Here is a 17,729-nt window from a genome sequence, read left to right on the forward strand (position 1 = left end):
ATTGTCTTCAAAAGGGATATGTGTGTTCTGTGGAAAAAGGCGGCACAAAGAGTTTTATTGAGAATGGACAAAAGACAAGGAGACTCTGCTATGTAAACCAGCATAGTCTACGCCTATGCTGCTTTTTACAAGCGGCTAGTGCTCTTTACCGAGAGGTCCGTGCTGCTTCCACAATAGGTTTGCGCTGCTTCCCAACAGGTTCGTGCTGGTTCACCAACAGGTTTGTGCTGCTTCCCAATAGGTTTGTGCTGTTTCTCAAAAGGTTTGTGCCTGTTTTTCCTCCAGCACGTGCTGGAAAAGCAGAAATTCGTGCACCTTTTTTTTCAGCTTAGATTTTCAGATCTCTGCTTTCACAGAACACGTTGTTGGCAGGGGTGGTTATCGGCCATTTTACTTCAAGTAGACCCCTCAATGTTCATGTATTGTACGGAATTCACTTTGGTAACTACATGGATGACCCCAGCTCGTTGTTGAATCCTAGAGCTTGGAGGCTGGTATACATCATGTTTTGTCGGGCAAGAAGCGATAGGCGATACCTTTGTACATTGGCTTAAAGCTCAGCAATTTATTTTTTGAGTTTTATAAAAAAAAGACTTCTTTTGACTGGCTTTAGACTAGACAAATGGCTGGAACAGAGAGCCGGATGGCAGGCTAGGGGGTTGGTGCGCATCCGGCAGCAACACAGCCGACCATGTATGTGCCTAGTGCTGCGTTACAACCAGCGATGACAGCTGGAACTGCAGCACCCGCGGTAATAGTTCCAAAAGTAAAGCCGGCGGCTGCGTAGCATGCGACAACGAGAGCGTTGCATCCCGACTGACATATCCCATAGGCCAATGGACCTGCGTTCGACACACCGAGGATTGTACAGACGACGGCAAGATGGCGCAACATAGTGTATTTCATAGATGGGCGGTTTGATGGGTGAGAAATAGAGAGAAGTAAGTGATAGAGCAGTGCATGATTTTTTTAGTCACCTGCTGCACACACGAAGCACAGCAGCACAGCAGCACTCACGGGTTCTTTTCGCATGGCTCCAATATCCCTCGCGTCAAAAGGTTAGAGGAAACAAAGCTACAAGACACTTGGCAACGCCCTGTTCAATAAAAGTCGTCTACGGCGGATTTATTCCCTTCCCTTGTTAAAATTAACACTGGCCCGTTGGTAAATATGTTAACAGAGGGATCTTTATTCTCGTGGCAGACGGTAACCTATATACTTGGTGATGGATGCTCTTCTCTACTCGTACGTGCTACATTGGTCAATATAGCGCAGGAGTGAAGCATTAGGAAAGAGCAAGGCAAGGCCACTTGCCATGACGAGTGTGCGAAGCAATGCTACTATAGCCCATGGTATCGATCCTCGACTTTAGGAGGGGTGAATAAGACAAGGGATGCACTGCCCTCTTCACAAAAATAACATGTGGCAATCCAAACCGAGGCCTTGTAGCATTGTGTAAATATGAATACATTAATCCGTTTCTTTCTTCTCTCCACCCGCAACTTGTTCCTCTCCATACCATCTACCCTAACCCACCTCACTTGCTTCCCATCATGGCTGCAGAGCTCGACGTGCTCATTGCCGGTGAGCCTGGCATGTCCGTCAGAGCGCCCTACAAAGATGACGAACCCGTTTACTTCCTAATACAACGAGTCTCCAACAAGCTTGGCGAGAATGAGAGCGAGATCCGATGGCGTGGCCTTTATATCAACGGCATCCATGCTAAAGATCAACGACAGTCTATTACAACCTATCGAATCTTTGGCAACAGTTTGACCTATCGTTCTCAAAAAAAGGGCGAAATGGCAATTGCAATGAGAACACTTACTGGCAAGACTATTCATTTGACCTGCAACCGTCAAGACATCATCATGGACATCAAGACCATGGTTCAGGAGATGGAAGGGATCCCTCCGGACCAGCAAAGACTTATCTTCGCAGGAGAGCGGCTTGAGGACGAGGATACGTTGGAAGATTACAATATCGCCGATGGCTCGATATTGCACTTGGTGTTGCGTCTGCGCGGTGGAGGTCACGCCCCAGGTATAGGGCTCAAGTTCTCGGATGTCTCCGAACTATCTGGTGTGCGCAGGTACGAATTTTCCTTGTCAGTTCCTCCTGGACGCACTGTCTTACCAGGAACGAACGTCGAATGCAAGTGCAAGTGCTCTTCAAGCTACCGAGTGATCTGTCCAAAGCGGTTTGGAGCAATTGAGTTGTCTAAAGAGCAGTTCACATGCCCTAACTGCAAGTCGAGCAAAAGGATTACCCCTGTCACGGTTGGATTCGTGAGATGCAAGTACCGTTTTCATGGAATCAAGGCAACTGGCGAGCAGTACACATCTGATTGGAAAGACGTAACTGACGAGGATTGCTACCAGCTATTCAGTCCAGACAATCAAGCCCTTTGGAAACGCTTGGTAATCGAGTCGGCCGATATCTATAAACGCGAAGACTGTACGATCTGCCTGAAGCCCATGGACACCATGCAGAAACTTAGCTGTGGCCATTGCTTCCATGAAGCTTGTTATCCTCAATGGAATTCTTCCTGCCCCAAATGCCTCTTCAGCCAACACTTAATCACCGGCAGAGCACCGCAGCAGTGGTAGAATCTTTACCACTTAGTGCTATGGACAACGTGGAGTATATATCTTTTTGAAGATGCATGTGTCGGCAAGACCTATTGGACTTACCGGTTCTGTTCAAATATTTTTTTCTACACTTTTGAGGAGTGGTACAAAAATAAAATATAATATAATAAAAGCTGTGCATGACGACCAGTCCTGCTTCACTTACATTATTAGACCATCACCCTAGGATTGGATATCACTGCGTAACTTGTACATTTAAAGCAGAGATGGATTCATGCTAGTGCACTCTGTTGAATTCTGTGTTGATGCATGTCTTTCTAATCTTGCTGGTACCGTAATTACCTGGATTATTTCATGTGTTGGACATGTTGGGGTGCAGAAGAGGAAGAAAGCCAGTAGTGCAATGTTAGAGGTTGGCGACGGATGGAGCTGAAAGGCAGAAAGTGTCATCATCACACATTCATAGGATTTTCTACAAAAGAAATAATTTCCCTCCGCAATGCTTCTTCGGATAGATGGTGAACAATCCAATGTATATCTGGAAACGCGTATAAAAAGTTCGGTTACTATAGTTCTATATATTGGGCTCAATTCCTCGTCAAAAGTAAAAGAGGTCGGTTTGATCCCGGTTACTGACGCGTTTAATTGCTGTCGGAAAATGTGAAGATCTACCGGAAGCTATTTGTTTAAAGCATGCCAAAAAAAAATGAGAAGAACTAACAACTAACACAATTACGGTTCAACATAATGTAAGGGCAGTTGAAGACGAGCAAGATGTCTCCAGACGATTACCTATTCGTGATAATGAAGTAGCCGTGACGCCAATTCTACACAGCTGCGAGATCTCAAGATAATATCGTAACGATATACATCTGTTTATGCTCATGATCTAGCTCTTAAAACAAAGACCTATCGCATCCACCGCTGCACGACAGAGACCATAACTTAGCCGACAGAGATCACGGCGTTCTCAAACAGAAGTTCGAACATCAGCAAGCATCAAGTCCCTCAGTACTCAAACGTCCCCGAACCCCTTCCCCCCTCAGAAGGAGGCCAAAGAGCTGGATACACAAGCCCAGAAGCGGGGTGAGCCATCCTTGTCATTACCTCATCCAAGTAGCTGTATATATTGTAAGTGAATAATACCGAGGCTTTCAACCTCATATCTCACCTTGATTTCGCGTTCTTGCGCTTCTACTTTCTCCACGATCTCGCATATGATTGTCTCGCTCTGCTTATGGTATGTCTTTTGTCTGACTTGGCATGGCAGTTGGAGTGTGGACATACTGCCAGCCACTAGTGACGTGGAGCCAGTTCTCCTTGGACCGACAGTGTAAACTGAAAGAGGCAGCAGTGCTGAAGAGAAAGAAAAGGTCAGAGTCAAGGACTTTTAAAGACGCGTTGTAAGCCTTTATTTTGTTTCATTTCTTTCCATTTCTTCTCAGTATCTGCTACCATAGGTTCTAGAACACCTATTCCCGACCAGGGAGCATATTTTTAGTCTCACAACAGCAGACATGGAACTCAAGATCCCCAAGGCAGTCTACAGACTAGATGTACGCGCGCATTCATTTGCTTAGTTCTACGTGGACGCGTCTGTATTGCTTTACATGTGAGGCTAGTGCTGCATAGGAGCCATTGGCGTTCCTAGACGGGGACAGCTGACCTTCAAAAAAAACGCGCAATGGAGTCCTCGTACCTGTTCTCGATGTGGTCCCAGATCCATTCGCCCTCGATGCCAAGAGATATCAAATATCCGCACCCCATAGACGCGACCGACTTTACCCTCAGGACACGCGTATGTTGAACGCGTAAACTTTATTTTAGTGTTCAGACCGAGAGCATTTGTGACTGAACGGTCCTGTGCGGACGGAGGGACAGGGCTCCTATTTGAGTCTGCCTGAATCTTATGCATTCGTATTAGACGTTAAGAGGTGATGGGGACTGACACGGAATGAGGATGGCGTTCCGACGGCAGTCTGTGCTGCTTGCTGCGATCCAGATAATCCTTTCAGGCGTGTTTTGTGTAAGCTTACACGCTATAGGGTTTGTGCCAACCCAGGCTTGCTGGGTCGGCCGTGGTCTACACGTATGTCCCGTGCGCTGGCCAATAAGCACACGGATGAGACGGAGGGGGCGTGTGAATAAATATCGCCCTTCTTCTTCTCCATCGCCAGCTCCACCGGGCCCCTCATCTCCCACCGCTCGTCTTCCTAAGCTCCTTCTCGCAGTGCATCCCCCATCCTTCGCTTGCTCGGTCGTCGTCTCTTTCTCCTCTTTTTTTTTCTTCCCATTCTTTTTCCCTCAGGGTTCCAAAAGGGGAATCACTAGGCATCATTCTCTTTCGTTTATGCCTCATCCCCTCCTGTCCTTATTGCCTTCTTCGATCGTTGGATAAAGACTGCCAACCACGACAGGAAAACTGTCGGATACCAGGACTGCTTTAGATCACAAACCACTCGCCAGTCGCAGTTGCAGCAGCAGCAGCCGGCTTCCAGGACGACCATGCCACCACCAAAAATGAACGTGAAGCCTGCTTCGACCCACGCCTACAAGGCCCTGAAACTTCAGGATCCCGGTACTACGGATGTGTCCCAGGTATAATACTTAATACTTCATCAGAACCTATATCATACCATCTCTCTCTCTCTTTTATTCCAACATCCCCCGAAGTATCACCCGTAAGAAGCAGTCTATTCATATCACAACATCAAGATACATCTTACTCGAGCCCTATTCCGTCATTACTCTGCAATACCCTGCAATATCCACCTTGTCCTAAAAGAGAGTGAAAGGAACGAGTTCTAGTCTTTGAAACACACAGTGCTCATAAACGACCTTCCGTTTGTGGATGTACGACAATAAACCCTTTCAGCACCCTGCACAACCACACGGACCCGATTCCAGCAACGGCAGCGGCAGCGACAGCGACACTTCCTCCTTGTGCGACCATGAGGTCTTCCATCTCCGGGGCACAAGCACCGACGGAAATGTTTCCCTCAAAGCTTCTTTGACAAAGGGCTTACAAGAACCAACCCTGAAACCGAGTCAGGATCTCCGGATGCATATTCAAGGCGATGGCGATGACGACGATGACGATAACGGAAATGACTCTGATGACAACGAGCGTACACCCTTTGTCAAGAAAGATGCGGATTGGCAACGATATCGAACCCGGTGTCTGGCCGTGATGGTGTTCCTGCTTACTGTGAATGCTGTCTTGTTGATCTGGAAACCTTGGCAGGGCAAGGACTGTAAGTTGGAAAACTATTTCTCTTTTTCTCCAGTAGTCAGTGTGTTCATTTTTTTTTTTTTTTTTTTTTTAATCTGTTTATGCCCCTCAATGTCTTGCCCTCCTCCATATCATTATTGACCTTGTTCATGTAACGTTTTTTTTTTTTTGTTTAACCTCCCCCGGGTGGCACACCACAAGCGTTGGCCCCCGTCTACAACAGCGCCGTGAAAGACCTTCCGGAGGAACAACCGATCTGGCCCATCCCCCGCTCATTCACCTACGGGAACCAAACCGTCGTACTCAGTCCCGGATTCCAGATCAAGCTACACTTCAACACCGGAGAGCCCCTGAGCCCGGGAACGTATCCGATTCTGGAAAAGGCCGTTGCCCGATGCATGGACCGCCTGCAGTTCAAGCGCAATACCACGATTCCGGGAAGAATGCCGACGGAATTCGGAATTATCAACACCCCCGCCGCAGCAGCAGCAGCAGATCATGGGCCTGTGCTCTCGGAGTTGACCGTCATTGTGGGCAATCCGCAGGCGGCTCTGGAGTTCGGGATGAAGGAGGCGTATGCGATCGATGTTCATGTGCAGGACGATAGCCCAGCGGCTGTGGTACTGCATCACTTGGTGAAGGGCTCGGTTCAGGAGCGAGCCCCTATCGGACAAACGGACAAAGTGAACGCTACGTTGACGGCGAGCACACAGTGGGGTGTGCTCCATGGTCTGGAGACGTTCTCGCAACTGGTTCAGGCCGTCAGAGCAGTGACGTCGAACGAACTCACGACAGCTCCGGACCAGAAGACAGACAACCAGCTCGAGATTCCAAATACGCCCTGGTTAATCCAGGATGAACCGCGATACTCGCACCGGGGGATTCTTTTGGACACCTCAAGGAATTATTACTTCGTGAAGGATATCCTGAGGACGTTGGATGCCATGTCGACAGTGAAGCTGAATGTGTTCCATTGGCATGTGCTGGACCAGCAGACGTATCCGCTCGTGTCAAAGACGTATCCGGAACTGACGGCCAAGAGAGCCGAGCGGCCGGATTATTTGTATACGCCGGATGATGTTGCCTTGATTGTGCAATATGGCGAAGAGGTACGGAGTACATGTAGTTTTTTTTTTTATGTCCATGTTTGTTTGGTTTGTGCAGTGCGATTTAGCCTTGAACACAATTTTTCTCTATTTCTTTCTTTCTATCTTTTTTTTTTAAAAAAAAAAAAAAAAAAAAAAGCGCGGCATTCGTGTGGTTCCAGAGTTCGATGCCCCGGGGCACACCGCCAGCTGGGGCCGTGCCTTCCCCAACATCACGGTTTGCCTCGACAAGCAGCCCCACTACAAATACGCAGCCGAACCTCCCCCAGGCCAACTCGATCCTCTCGAACCCTTCACCTACACCGTCCTCAACAACCTGATCCAGGAATGGGCCGTCCAGTTCCCGGATAGGCAGGTCCACGCTGGAGGGGATGAGATCAACATGGCCTGCTGGAGGTCGGATGACCGATTGAGGGATTATATCAAACATCCAAAGAGCCGTGCAGGGTATGAGAAGAGGCTGATGCCGGTGGAGACGAGCTCCGGGATGGATGACACGATAAGGCAGACGAACGCAAGATCTATCTTTGTACAGTCCGGGGAGGACCGGTTGTTGCAGGTTTACTTGGACAGGGCCTTTGGGATGTATACGAAGAATGGGAAGAGGCCGATCGTGTGGGAGGAGATAGCGTTGGAACATGACGTGAGGTTACCGGATTCCGCCATCGTCCAGGTCTGGAAGAGTGCCGGCAATGCCAAGCGAGGTATCATGCGTCTCTTTGTCTCTGTCATTTGTCTTTGTCTTTGTCTTTGTTTCGTGTTCCTGTTGCTGGTTCACTTTTTTTTTCTACCATAGTATAGTTACTCACTCACATTGCCAATACGACCCAATGTGTTGTAGTGATCAAACAGGGCCGACCCGTGATCCTGTCCAGCGCCGACTTTTGGTACCTGGATTGTGGGTTCGGCCAGTGGCTCCTCGGGTCACAAAGGGAGAGCTGGTGCAAGTACCGGAGTTGGCAGAAAGGTACCTCCTCTTTTTTTTTTTTTTTTTTTCTTCATCCCAAGGACATGTTACTCTTTCGCAAAGATTGTACACCATCCATGTGGATCAACAACGTTACTACGTTGCTTAACTTCTTCCTCTTCCTCACATATCGAATCTCCGCAGTGTATTCATACCGTCTGACGGACAAACTGAACACGGAGGAGCAAAAGCTGGTCTACGGAGGCGAAGTCTGTCTGTGGTCCGAGCAATCCGACCCCTCGAACCTCGACTCCAACCTCTGGCCCCGTTCTGCAGCAGCAGCAGAGGTAAAAATGATAATAATAATAATAATAATAATAATAACCACCACAGGAGCCTTCCATAACTTCACCCCAGCATAGTGAAATCTAACCCGTTTTCTATTGTTCATTAGATCCTGTGGAGCGGCTCTCAGGACGAGAAGGGCGAGTACCGCCCGCTGCTTCATGCAGCCAAGCGCCTGGTCGCTGTGCGGGAGCGGTTGCACCAGATGGGTGTCGCAGCCTCGCCCGTCTTCCCAGCCTGGTGTGGCAAGCACTTGGAAGCCTGTCTCGCCTAATTCCAATATTTTTAGCCTAGCCTATTTTTTTTTTTTTGCTCGTACTTGTATATAAATCTTTATTTTTTTTACTGCCGTGTGTGTATACACGCGTTTGAGGATGCAAAAAGTTTGATACAGGATGTGTAGCGAAGGGAAGATGCGAGAAAGAAAAAAGAAAAAAAATCATCCTATACAGTCTCGAAGAAAAGTACGAGTGGAGCCTGTGTGCCAATGCACACGTCTTGTGGGTAGCGCGTTCACGTTTCTTTTCTTTTTTTTTTTTTTTTCTTCGATCCTTTGATTCCACGCGCTAGTTGCGTCGCTGCCGGACAAAGCTCTGAATTTCCCTCATGAAGGGCTTCTCAGCAACAAAGACCACCCCGGCCACCGCCAAGAACGTCGCCACGCCCGTGCCCAGATGCACAACCTTCTGCAACCACTGATCCCATCCAACATACAGCTCACTCGCCGCCGTGATCGCATACGCCGCTGTGAACGCTACCAACACAGACGGACGTGGCAGAATCATCCTCCACGGCACATTCGAGAACGTCGCCATTAGACTCTTCTTCTTCTGCTGCTGCTGCTGCTGCTGCTCCTCGCCCTCCGAGGTCGAAGCAGGGATATACCGCCCATAGTATCTTGACAAGAACCACATGGACCAGCCGATCCGCATCGATAGATTCACACAGTTTGCCAGGACGATCCCTTTGGCGCCCATACCAAAGACCCCCATCAGAACCGCGCCCGTGCTACAGAACACGGCCGAGAAACCAATCATCCAATATGAGAGCACGCCCAGCTCGGTCTCGGACGCGACCGCCTGTACAACCGCCTCTGTGATCCCGTTGAGTCCCATGATGGGGACGTACCAGCAATAGAGACTCAGGACCTGAGGCGCAATGGTATCGCGAGACCAGTATTTTCCAACGACGAGGTCGATCAATGTGGCGGTGTAATGGGTCCCGAAGGAGATGAAGACTAGGCCGAGGAGGATGTGGAACTTCATGATGGTTAAAAGTAAATTGCGCGAGAGGATCAGGTTCGCGACCTGGCCTTCTGCCAGCGTGGTAGATCCAGACGACGTTGCTTTTGCTTCTGCTCCCGTTCTCGAAGAGGAAGAGGAGGAAGAGTAGGAGGAGGGGTTTTTTTCCTTGGTTGTGGTCGCAAGGGATTTGGAGGCGGGTCCGACATCGCTCAGGAGTCTGCTGAAGAGTGTCCTGCTCGTCTCCTCCATTGGCTGGAAAAGGATTCTCGCCACCAACGATCCTATACAATATACAAACATACACACACACGCACACGCACACACACACACAAGCCAAAAAAAAAAAAAAAAAAAAAAAAAAAAAAAAAAAAAAAAAAAAATGAGAGAGGCAAAACACGCGGCAAAAGTCAATACTTTGATCTGCAGGCAAAAAAAACAAAACTGATCATTCAAAAAAACTGCATATGGACCCCATCCAATCCATTCCATTTCTACGCACCATAATTGACCACAAAAGCATAAACCCCCTGAGCTTCCTCATTTGTGAGTCCAGCCATGAGCATCTTGTCGCCCTCCGTCAGGATATGCTTCAGCAACGACTGGGCCGTCAAGGTCTTTGACAGCTTCAGCAGCTCCGGATCAAAGTAAAAGTACTCTGGCCTAGTAAGATCATCAAGCAGACCAAAATCAAAAAAAAAATAAAAATAAGAAAGAAAAAACTTGGCATTTCAACAAAACAGCATAAAAGTCAAAGCAAAGTGTCAAGCAAAAGCAAAAATCAACCCTCACCTGCCGCTGTTTCCCATCCTGACAAGTTTCTTCGGCAACAAGGCCCTCATCTCAATCAAGTCCTCCTCCCGCTCCTCCCTCATGTCCGGATGAGCATGATACTTCTTCGCCGCCGCCTCCATCCTCCGTCTCTCCTGCTCATGCCTCTCCCGACTCTTGCTCCAAAACGCCAACAGGAACCCTCCAAGCGTCAATAACCCATACACAAACTGGGCCACCGCAAACGCCAACACCCCCATCGTATTCCTATCCCCCTTTCCCGCTGCCACTACTGCTGCTGTTGTTTTCGGATCCAAGTGAAGCGCATGATGATGCCCCGGCATGGCCTCGACGACCTCGGCCCTATTCCCATAGATCGTCAGTGCGCACGTCAACACACACCTCACAATCACCGCCGTCCCCTCGACCGACACCCGGGTCTTGAACCAGAGCTTGTACTGTGCGACCATGAACATGGGTTCCGCAAGGAGCTCGATCAACGCCGAAAGACCGTACAGGTAGATCGAGAGCCGGTAATGCGGGAAGCGGGCTTCAGCAGAAGAATCAACATGGGAGAGGCAGTAGCCCACAGCGAGGACGGTCATGAGTGCACCGATGGGGATGGGCGCGTACACCATATTGACGAGTTTCTGGAGACGATATGCCTCTGATCCTGGACGTGGGGTCGAGGTGATCGACGACGACGATGATGATGATGATGATAATGACGATACTGGCGCTGTCTCATCCTTGATATCACTGATCCCATGGCTACCGTCTCCGATCCGATCGGCGTCCGATGATAAAGATGATGATGCTGTAGTGGTAGTTGTAGTTGAACTGTCGTCGGAGACGCGGATGGCGGCACAGCGGACCCCTTCACGGGAGAGGAAGAGGATCGTGTTGAGGAGGAGTTCGAGCTGAACAGAGGCGATCCCGAGGGTCTCGGCAGAGGTGAAGCGGAGGAGGACCTGGTTGAGGGTGAAGGTGAGCATGCGGGAGACGAACTGGAGGAGGACGAGGTAGCTGGCTCCCTGGACAGAGGAGGACAGGATCGAGGATGCTTCATCAGTCGTTGGGGTTGTCGTGGAGGACTCAGATGAGGACGCGGTGGTGGTGGAGGTGGCATGGGTCCGCTGCCGAAGTGTAGGGGATGAGTGCGGGTGCTCCATGGTGGATGGATGGAATGGGGAGCACTCGATGGAGGGGGGAATGAAGAAGGGGGAATGGGGGACGAATGATGTCGACAATGTGCACGTACTTTATTTCTTTCATACACGCGAAAATAATTACCGCACCCCGCGCGTTTATGATGTCAACCGATACCGGCACAACCCCTCCCCTCCCCTCCCCTCCCCTCCTGGCTTGATTCCACAGCGTGCTCATGGCTGCCGTCCAATCGAATCGCGCCGTTCCTTGGAGTGCTGTGCTCCGCACGCTGCTCCTGCCTGCCTCAGACCCCATGTCGACTTGACCCAGGGAGACACACCCACCCACACTTACTAGGCCTTGCGTGAGAGTGCAGGGCAATTAAACCGTGAAGTACAGGGTTCTCGAGCTGGAAAAGTGAGTGTGATAAGATACGTCGGAAGAAAAAGAAAAAAAAAAAAAAAAAAAAAAAAAAAAAAGAGAGAAGGAAGCACGCGAAATAACCACAGCAGCACTGAGGTAGACCCTCAACCTATGCCACATACCCAATACCTAATACCCACTTGTTCATCCTCAGAATGTTGTTCACAGATATTCATAAAGAATAAAAAAAAAAAAGACACGGATTTATTTATTACAAATGTCCTGTTTGTTACTTCAGATAAAATCCATTCACTCCCTCCTCCCTTCCTTACGAGCGCTCCTTGTCCTTGCCCTTGCCGTTATTATTTCCATGATGCAGCAATCGGTTAAAGAGCCCTCCTTTGTGATGCTCACTCTGTTGGTGCTGAGGAACGTTCGCGCCGTCGCTGGTGCGGCCGCCGTCGTTTCCGTGTCCCTGACTCTCATTGCCCGCATGCGCTCGATGATCGTCGGGATTCACATTCGTAGCCGTGACCTCACTGGTACCGTCGTCATAATAAGTCGTCTTCATCCACACAACTTCCTCATCGGGCTTCGTCTGCGGAACCGGTCCCTTATAGCCCTCGGGCATGTTGTCCATGCGATCAGGCTTGGTCGCTGTGTTGCCCATGGTGGTTGGAGCAGCAGCAGTATCGCGTCCACCGTGCTGGTGGTGAGCAGCATCAGCACCCAAGGCAGCACCAGTGGCACCAGCAGCAACAGGCTTGGCTGCGCTGTGCGTCGTCGCCGAAGGAGCATTCGTCATAGCACTGTTGTCGCCCACGGGCCTAGCCGACGTTGACACTGGAGCATTCAGAGTGTTGTCCCTCGCGGCGTTGTAGCCAGTAGGGGAATTATCGCGCTCACCGTGGTGGCGGTGGGCAGCGTCAGCACCCAAGGCGGCACCAGTGGCACCAGCAGCGAGAGGCTTGGCTGCACTGTGCGTCGTCGTCGAAGGAGCATTCGTCGTAGTGTTGTCACCCATGGGCCTAGTTGGCAAAGGTGCATTCAGAGTGTTGTCCCTCGCGGTGTTGTAGCCAGTAGGGGAATTATCGCGTCCACCGTGGTGGCGGTGGGCAGCGTCAGCACCCAAGGCGGCACCAGTGGCACCAGCAGCGAAAGGCTTGGCTGCGCTGTGCGTCGTCGTCGAAGGAGCGGTCGCGTGCGCACTACGATAATTGGGAGCATCAGTACCCAAGATGGCACCAGTGCTACCAACACCCGCGATAGGCCTAGCAGTGTCGCGCACCGTTGTCGAAGGAGCATTCGTGGTGAGATTGTTGTCACCCACGGGCCTAGTCGACGTCGACAATGGAGCATTCGCAGTGTTGTCCCTCGCACCGTAGTTACCAGTAGGAGAGTTGTCGCGCGCACTGTGGTGGTGATGGAGAGGGTCAGCACCCAAGGCAGCACCGGTGGCACCAGCAGCAGCGAGAGGCTTGGCTGCGCTGTGCGTCGTCGCCGAAGGAGCATTCGTCGTAGTATTGTTGTCACCCATGGGTCTAGCCGACGTCGACAATGGTGCATTCACAGTGTTGTCCCTCGCGGCGTAGTTGCCAGTAGGAGAGTTGTCGCGCGCACCATGGTGGTGGTGGTGGTGGGCAGCTTCAGCACCCAAGGCGACACCAGTGGCACCAGCAGCGAGAGGCTTGGCTGCGCTGTGCGTCGTCGTCGAAGGAGCATTCGTCGTCGACGCAGGGTTCATCGTCGTAATCGTCGGAGTCGTGTATGTTGTAGTCGGCTTCGACGATGTAGCGCTCAAAGTGTTGGCCCTCGCGGTGTTATCCTCAGGATGAACAGAGTGAGTGCCCTTCGAGCCAATAAGTGGAGCAGACGTGCCGGTAGCAGTGGCACCAGCAGTGGCTGGCGCAGCGGACCTCTCACCAAATGGACGGAGGGTCTTCGGGTCTGTCAGGCGCAAGTCCTTAGGATCCGCAGGTCCATATTCAGTTGGGAGATGCATCACTTCCTTGATCTTCTCCGTCAAAGGACGTTGCTGGGGCTCGGCAACAATAGGGAGTGTGCGGACACCAGTCAAGGGTTTGAGAGCCTTGGGGTCCGTGAACGCCAGCGTCTTCGACTCTGCTGGACCGCCGTGCATACCCAAAGTATCCATGATCTTCTCAGTCACAGGCCAGTGATCACCTGTCGATGTAGAGCTGGTGGTGGGCTGGGTAGAGTGACGGTCGGACATGGCAGCAGCGGTACCAGCAGCAGCGGCACCTGTAGCAGCGGCACCTGCAGCACCCCTATGTCCCTGAGTCTTCGAGTCGGCTAAATGCAAATCCCTGGGATCCGCAGGTCCATACTCAGATGAGTCATGCATCGCTCTCTTAGTCTCCCCCGGCAAAGCGCGGTGCTGAGTATCCTCGGTAATGGGGAGCGTGCGGTTGCCAGTCAAAGGACGAAGACTGCTAGGATCCGTGAAAGCCAGATCCCTGGCGCCAGTTGCAGTAGTACCAGCGGTAGCAGGAGTAGTATTCATTGTCGATGGTGCATTAGTGGCATACTTGGACGTGTCGGCGGGGCCATGATGGCGATGAGCATCGACAGCAGCACCCAAACCAGCAGCGGTGCCAGCAGCGCCCAAACCGGCAGCAGTCGTGGGACCGATGCCACCAGTGTTGTCGTGATGGCGAGACTGAGGCTGGTTCTCAGGGCGAAGACTATAATCTGAACGCTCAGTGGGCCTGACCGAGGCCGTTTTGTCCTTATCTCCGAGGTAGGCATCGACACCAGCAGCGGTACCTGGAGCCGCAGCAGCTCTGGCAGTGGAGGGAGCAATGCCGCCAGTGTTGTCGTTTTGGCGGGACAGAGGTTGGTTCTCGGAGCGAGGGTTATACTCCGAGCGCTCAGTTGGCCTGGTCGAGGCTATGTTGTCGTATTGGCGGGACTGAGGTTGGTTCTCGGGGCGAAGACTGTAGTCCGAGCGCTCAGTGGGCCTGACCGAGGATGTGTTATTCTTATTTCTGAGGTAAGCGTCACCAGCAGCAGCGGTACCAGCAGCACCCAAAGCAGCAGCAGTCGTGGGACCGATGCCGCCAGCGTTGTCGTGATGGCGAGACAGAGGTTGGTTCTCGGAGCGAGGGTTATACTCTGAGCGTTCATCGGGCCTGAGCGAGGCCGTGTTGTCCTTATCCCCGAGATAGGCATCGACACCAGCAGCGGTACCTGGAGCCGCAGCAGCTCTGGCAGTGGAAGGGGCAATGCCGCCAGTGTTGTCGTATTGGCGGGACAGAGGCTGGTTCTCAGATTGGAGACTGTTGTCCGAGCGCTCACTGGGCCTGGCCGAACCCGTCGGGTTCTTGTTACCCAAATACGCAGCAACGCCGGCAGCAGTGCCCGCAGTATCCTTGTTCGTAGCGGGCTGATTAGCGGTAGACGTGCCGCCCGACTGGGACTGAGAAGTGTTACCGCCCATGTACTTGGTGTTAAACACTGGCGCGGGGACCTCGGCACGAGCGTTCGTGGCTGGAGAATTGTCGACAGGCATAAAGACATGCTGCTTCAAATCTCCAGCACGGCTGGAATCCTTCACGGGCTCGGCAACCGTAACGGGCTGGTAAGGGGCCTTCTGTGCCTGTGCGGGCGCCAGGGGCACGGTTTGGGTAACAAAGCCTTCATGGGGAATCTCCCTCGATCCCAGGGAGGCAAGAGTAGCAGCAGCTCCAGCGGGTGCGACCTTGGCGCCGATGTGGCGATCATGCTCCGGGAGGATGTGCTGATGATGCTGCTGATAATGGTGCACGTTTTCCTCAGGCTCATATTTCTTTTTGTGAAGGAATACCTCTGGCGGAGCCGAGGTCGTGGCAGCCGTCGAATTGCTCACTCTGGTCGGAACAGAGCTCTCGTCCAACGGACGGTGCGCCGCAGCATATTCTTGCTGCTGCTTCAAAACCTGGGCGCTCGTCAGTGCGTAGTTGTGAGTGTTGTCCTTGGGGACCCCGTGGTACGGCAGACCAATGGCTTCTTTGACGCGATCAGTCAAGGTCTTCTCTTCAACGCCAGGCTGTCCGTGATGAGTGGAGGCTTCAATGCGGGCAGCTACAGCACTAGCGCCGGCGGCGGCAGCTCCCGCAGTGGCAGCCGCGACCCTGGAGGCAGCTCCAGCGACCATGGAGGCAGCTCCCACAGTAGCAGTTGTGACCTTGGCCATGTTGCTCTCATGTGGCTGGGTTTCAACCATGGAGGGCATGTTCGCGCTGGTTTGGACATAATCCTCGTTAGGTGGTCGAACCGACACTGGCTGCTCATGCTGATCCTTCAGAGTCTCGGCGCTCGTCAGTGCAGGGTTCTGAGTGCTGTCTCTGGGGACCTCATATCGCGGAGGGGTCTCATGGCGCGGGAGGTGCTCATGGCGCTGGGGGACCTCTTGGTGCGAGGAAACGTCTTGACGCTGAGGGGGCAGGTGAGGAACTTCATGGTGCTGGGGGGCGACAGGGTGCGGGGAGACATCAGGCTGGGACAGACCAAAGACATCCTTCATACGCTCAGTCATGGACTTCTTTTCAGTATCAGGCTGTTCGTGCCCAGTGGAAGTCTCATGGTGAGTAGCAGGGGCACCAGTGCCGGCAGTGGCAGTTCCTGTAGTGGGGCCCGCGAGCTTGGAGGCCGATTTGTCCTCTTGTGGGTAGGTGTTGGTTGTGGTTTGGATAGGGTTCTGCAGGTCTGACGGTGGCTGTGAGGAAATCAGGGTGCGCTTGACCTCAACCGTGGCAGTGGTGGGGCCGGTGGTGGTTGGGGCTGAGCCCGGCTGCCCTTGATGACGGTGGATCTCAAGAATCGGAGCACCAAGACCTGTAGTCGCTGTACCAAGGGCAGCACCGGTACCCAAACGGCTGCGGATATCAGAAGGCGTAGAGCCCAGGGCGGTCTTGTTGGCATCATAGTCATTCTATGATGTATATATAGCAAGCAAGCAAGCAAGCATAGCATTCAAAATAGAGTTTGTGCGTCAGTGCTTCTGGTCACACAAGGTTCATTACAGCAAGATTGGCGCATACATTCAAAGACCAAAAATTCATGCATGAACTTACGTCGTGCAACGCTGAGCGAGAAGCGATTTTCTCAGGGAGACGCTCTTGAGAGCGCAGCGACAGGTTCCTATCCGGGGCCGCGTACTGGGATGTCTCGAGGTCGCGGTTAGGGATTTCGCTCCTGGGTTGGTTCGAGATCGGGAGGATGCTCTGGTTGCCGTCATGATGATGACCATAGTCGGTATTTTCGTCATAGTCGCCCTCGTTGCGGTTGATCAGCCTCTTTGCGGCTGCGATCACATTGGTGCCAGCATTGGTTGCACCCGCGGCGGCGGCGGTGGCTCCTGCCTTGACAGTATCGGTGAGCGTGCTCCCGTGGGTGCCAGCGCCGGTGTACGCGCTGTTGCTCCAGCTCTCGGCCAGGTGCTCCTTGGCGGCCTCGATGTTGTGGCTGTCGTAGCGCGTGGGTGGTCCACCAACGGTGGGGCCAGCGACCTCGAAGGTGGAGCCGGTGGGGTTGGTGACGTTGCTGGCTCTCATGGCAGCCGCTGGTGGAGCGTTGTCGAGGACGGAGGACGTGGCATGGTAGTTGTTGTTGTTGTTGCCGGTGCTCTGGGGGATGTCAGAGATGCGGGGGCTCTTGAAGCCGCCGGGCATGTTGAGTTTACCGTCGTCGCGTTGCATGTTTCGATGGCTGGGTCGGCAGATATTACTGTGTAGACCGGAAAGAGTAGAAAAAAAGATAGAAAGATAGATAGATAGATAGATAGATAGATAGATAGAAGGAGATAGTGGCGGTTGGAGGTGGATATGTACAGATATTTACAGAAGGAGCCTTGAACGGTGTTGAACGGTGCAAAAAAAAGAAGACGAAGGAGGAGGGGGGTGGAAGAGAACAGAAGCGGTACAGAGAAGAAGGAAAGAGAGAGAGAGCGCACGGGTGACGAAGCGGTTTATAACCGGACACCCCCACACCCCTCGGTCTCAAGGGTCCGTGGAGGGTGGAGGC

At 52.2% G+C, this 17,729-nt stretch overlaps 5 protein-coding genes across 5 annotated transcripts; 2 read left to right on the forward strand and 3 right to left on the reverse strand.

Annotated features, from left to right (window-relative positions):
* Positions 1–651: 651 nt before the first annotated feature.
* On the reverse strand, positions 652–906 carry BC939DRAFT_397347 (uncharacterized protein; the record flags this gene model as incomplete). The annotated part of the gene is made up of 1 exon (XM_051552350.1): positions 652–906. The coding sequence occupies one exon, from the start codon at positions 904–906 to the stop codon at positions 652–654; it is 255 nt and encodes an 84-aa protein (XP_051411982.1).
* A 647-nt stretch (positions 907–1,553) lies between these two features.
* Positions 1,554–2,609, forward strand: BC939DRAFT_503355 (ubiquitin-related domain-containing protein; the record flags this gene model as incomplete). Its single annotated transcript, XM_051560393.1, has 1 exon — positions 1,554–2,609. One exon carries the CDS (start codon positions 1,554–1,556, stop codon positions 2,607–2,609), a length of 1,056 nt encoding a protein of 351 aa, XP_051411983.1.
* Positions 2,610–4,756: 2,147 nt separating this feature from the next.
* On the forward strand, positions 4,757–8,495 carry BC939DRAFT_452105 (glycoside hydrolase superfamily). The gene is made up of 7 exons (XM_051555763.1): positions 4,757–5,189; positions 5,467–5,845; positions 6,025–6,932; positions 7,069–7,633; positions 7,771–7,896; positions 8,041–8,183; positions 8,291–8,495. The coding sequence occupies exons 1-7, from the start codon at positions 5,097–5,099 to the stop codon at positions 8,453–8,455; spliced, it is 2,379 nt and encodes a 792-aa protein (XP_051411984.1). The 5' UTR covers positions 4,757–5,096; the 3' UTR covers positions 8,456–8,495.
* An 18-nt stretch (positions 8,496–8,513) lies between these two features.
* BC939DRAFT_166278 (Rft protein-domain-containing protein) lies at positions 8,514–11,436 on the reverse strand. Its single transcript, XM_051550325.1, has 3 exons — positions 10,215–11,436; positions 9,925–10,085; positions 8,514–9,706 (listed from the first exon to the last, which is right to left on the reverse strand). The coding sequence occupies exons 1-3, from the start codon at positions 11,363–11,365 to the stop codon at positions 8,748–8,750; spliced, it is 2,271 nt and encodes a 756-aa protein (XP_051411985.1). The 5' UTR covers positions 11,366–11,436; the 3' UTR covers positions 8,514–8,747.
* Positions 11,437–11,962: 526 nt separating this feature from the next.
* BC939DRAFT_529092 (uncharacterized protein) lies at positions 11,963–17,454 on the reverse strand. Its single transcript, XM_051561492.1, has 2 exons — positions 16,781–17,454; positions 11,963–16,638 (listed from the first exon to the last, which is right to left on the reverse strand). Exons 1-2 carry the CDS (start codon positions 17,402–17,404, stop codon positions 12,034–12,036), a joined length of 5,229 nt encoding a protein of 1,742 aa, XP_051411986.1. The 5' UTR covers positions 17,405–17,454; the 3' UTR covers positions 11,963–12,033.
* Positions 17,455–17,729: the final 275 nt, after the last annotated feature.

Source organism: Gamsiella multidivaricata, assembly GCF_025024155.1.
Source record: "Gamsiella multidivaricata strain RSA 2152 chromosome Unknown BC939scaffold_34, whole genome shotgun sequence".
Taxonomy (NCBI): Eukaryota; Fungi; Mortierellomycota; class Mortierellomycetes; order Mortierellales; family Mortierellaceae; genus Gamsiella; species Gamsiella multidivaricata.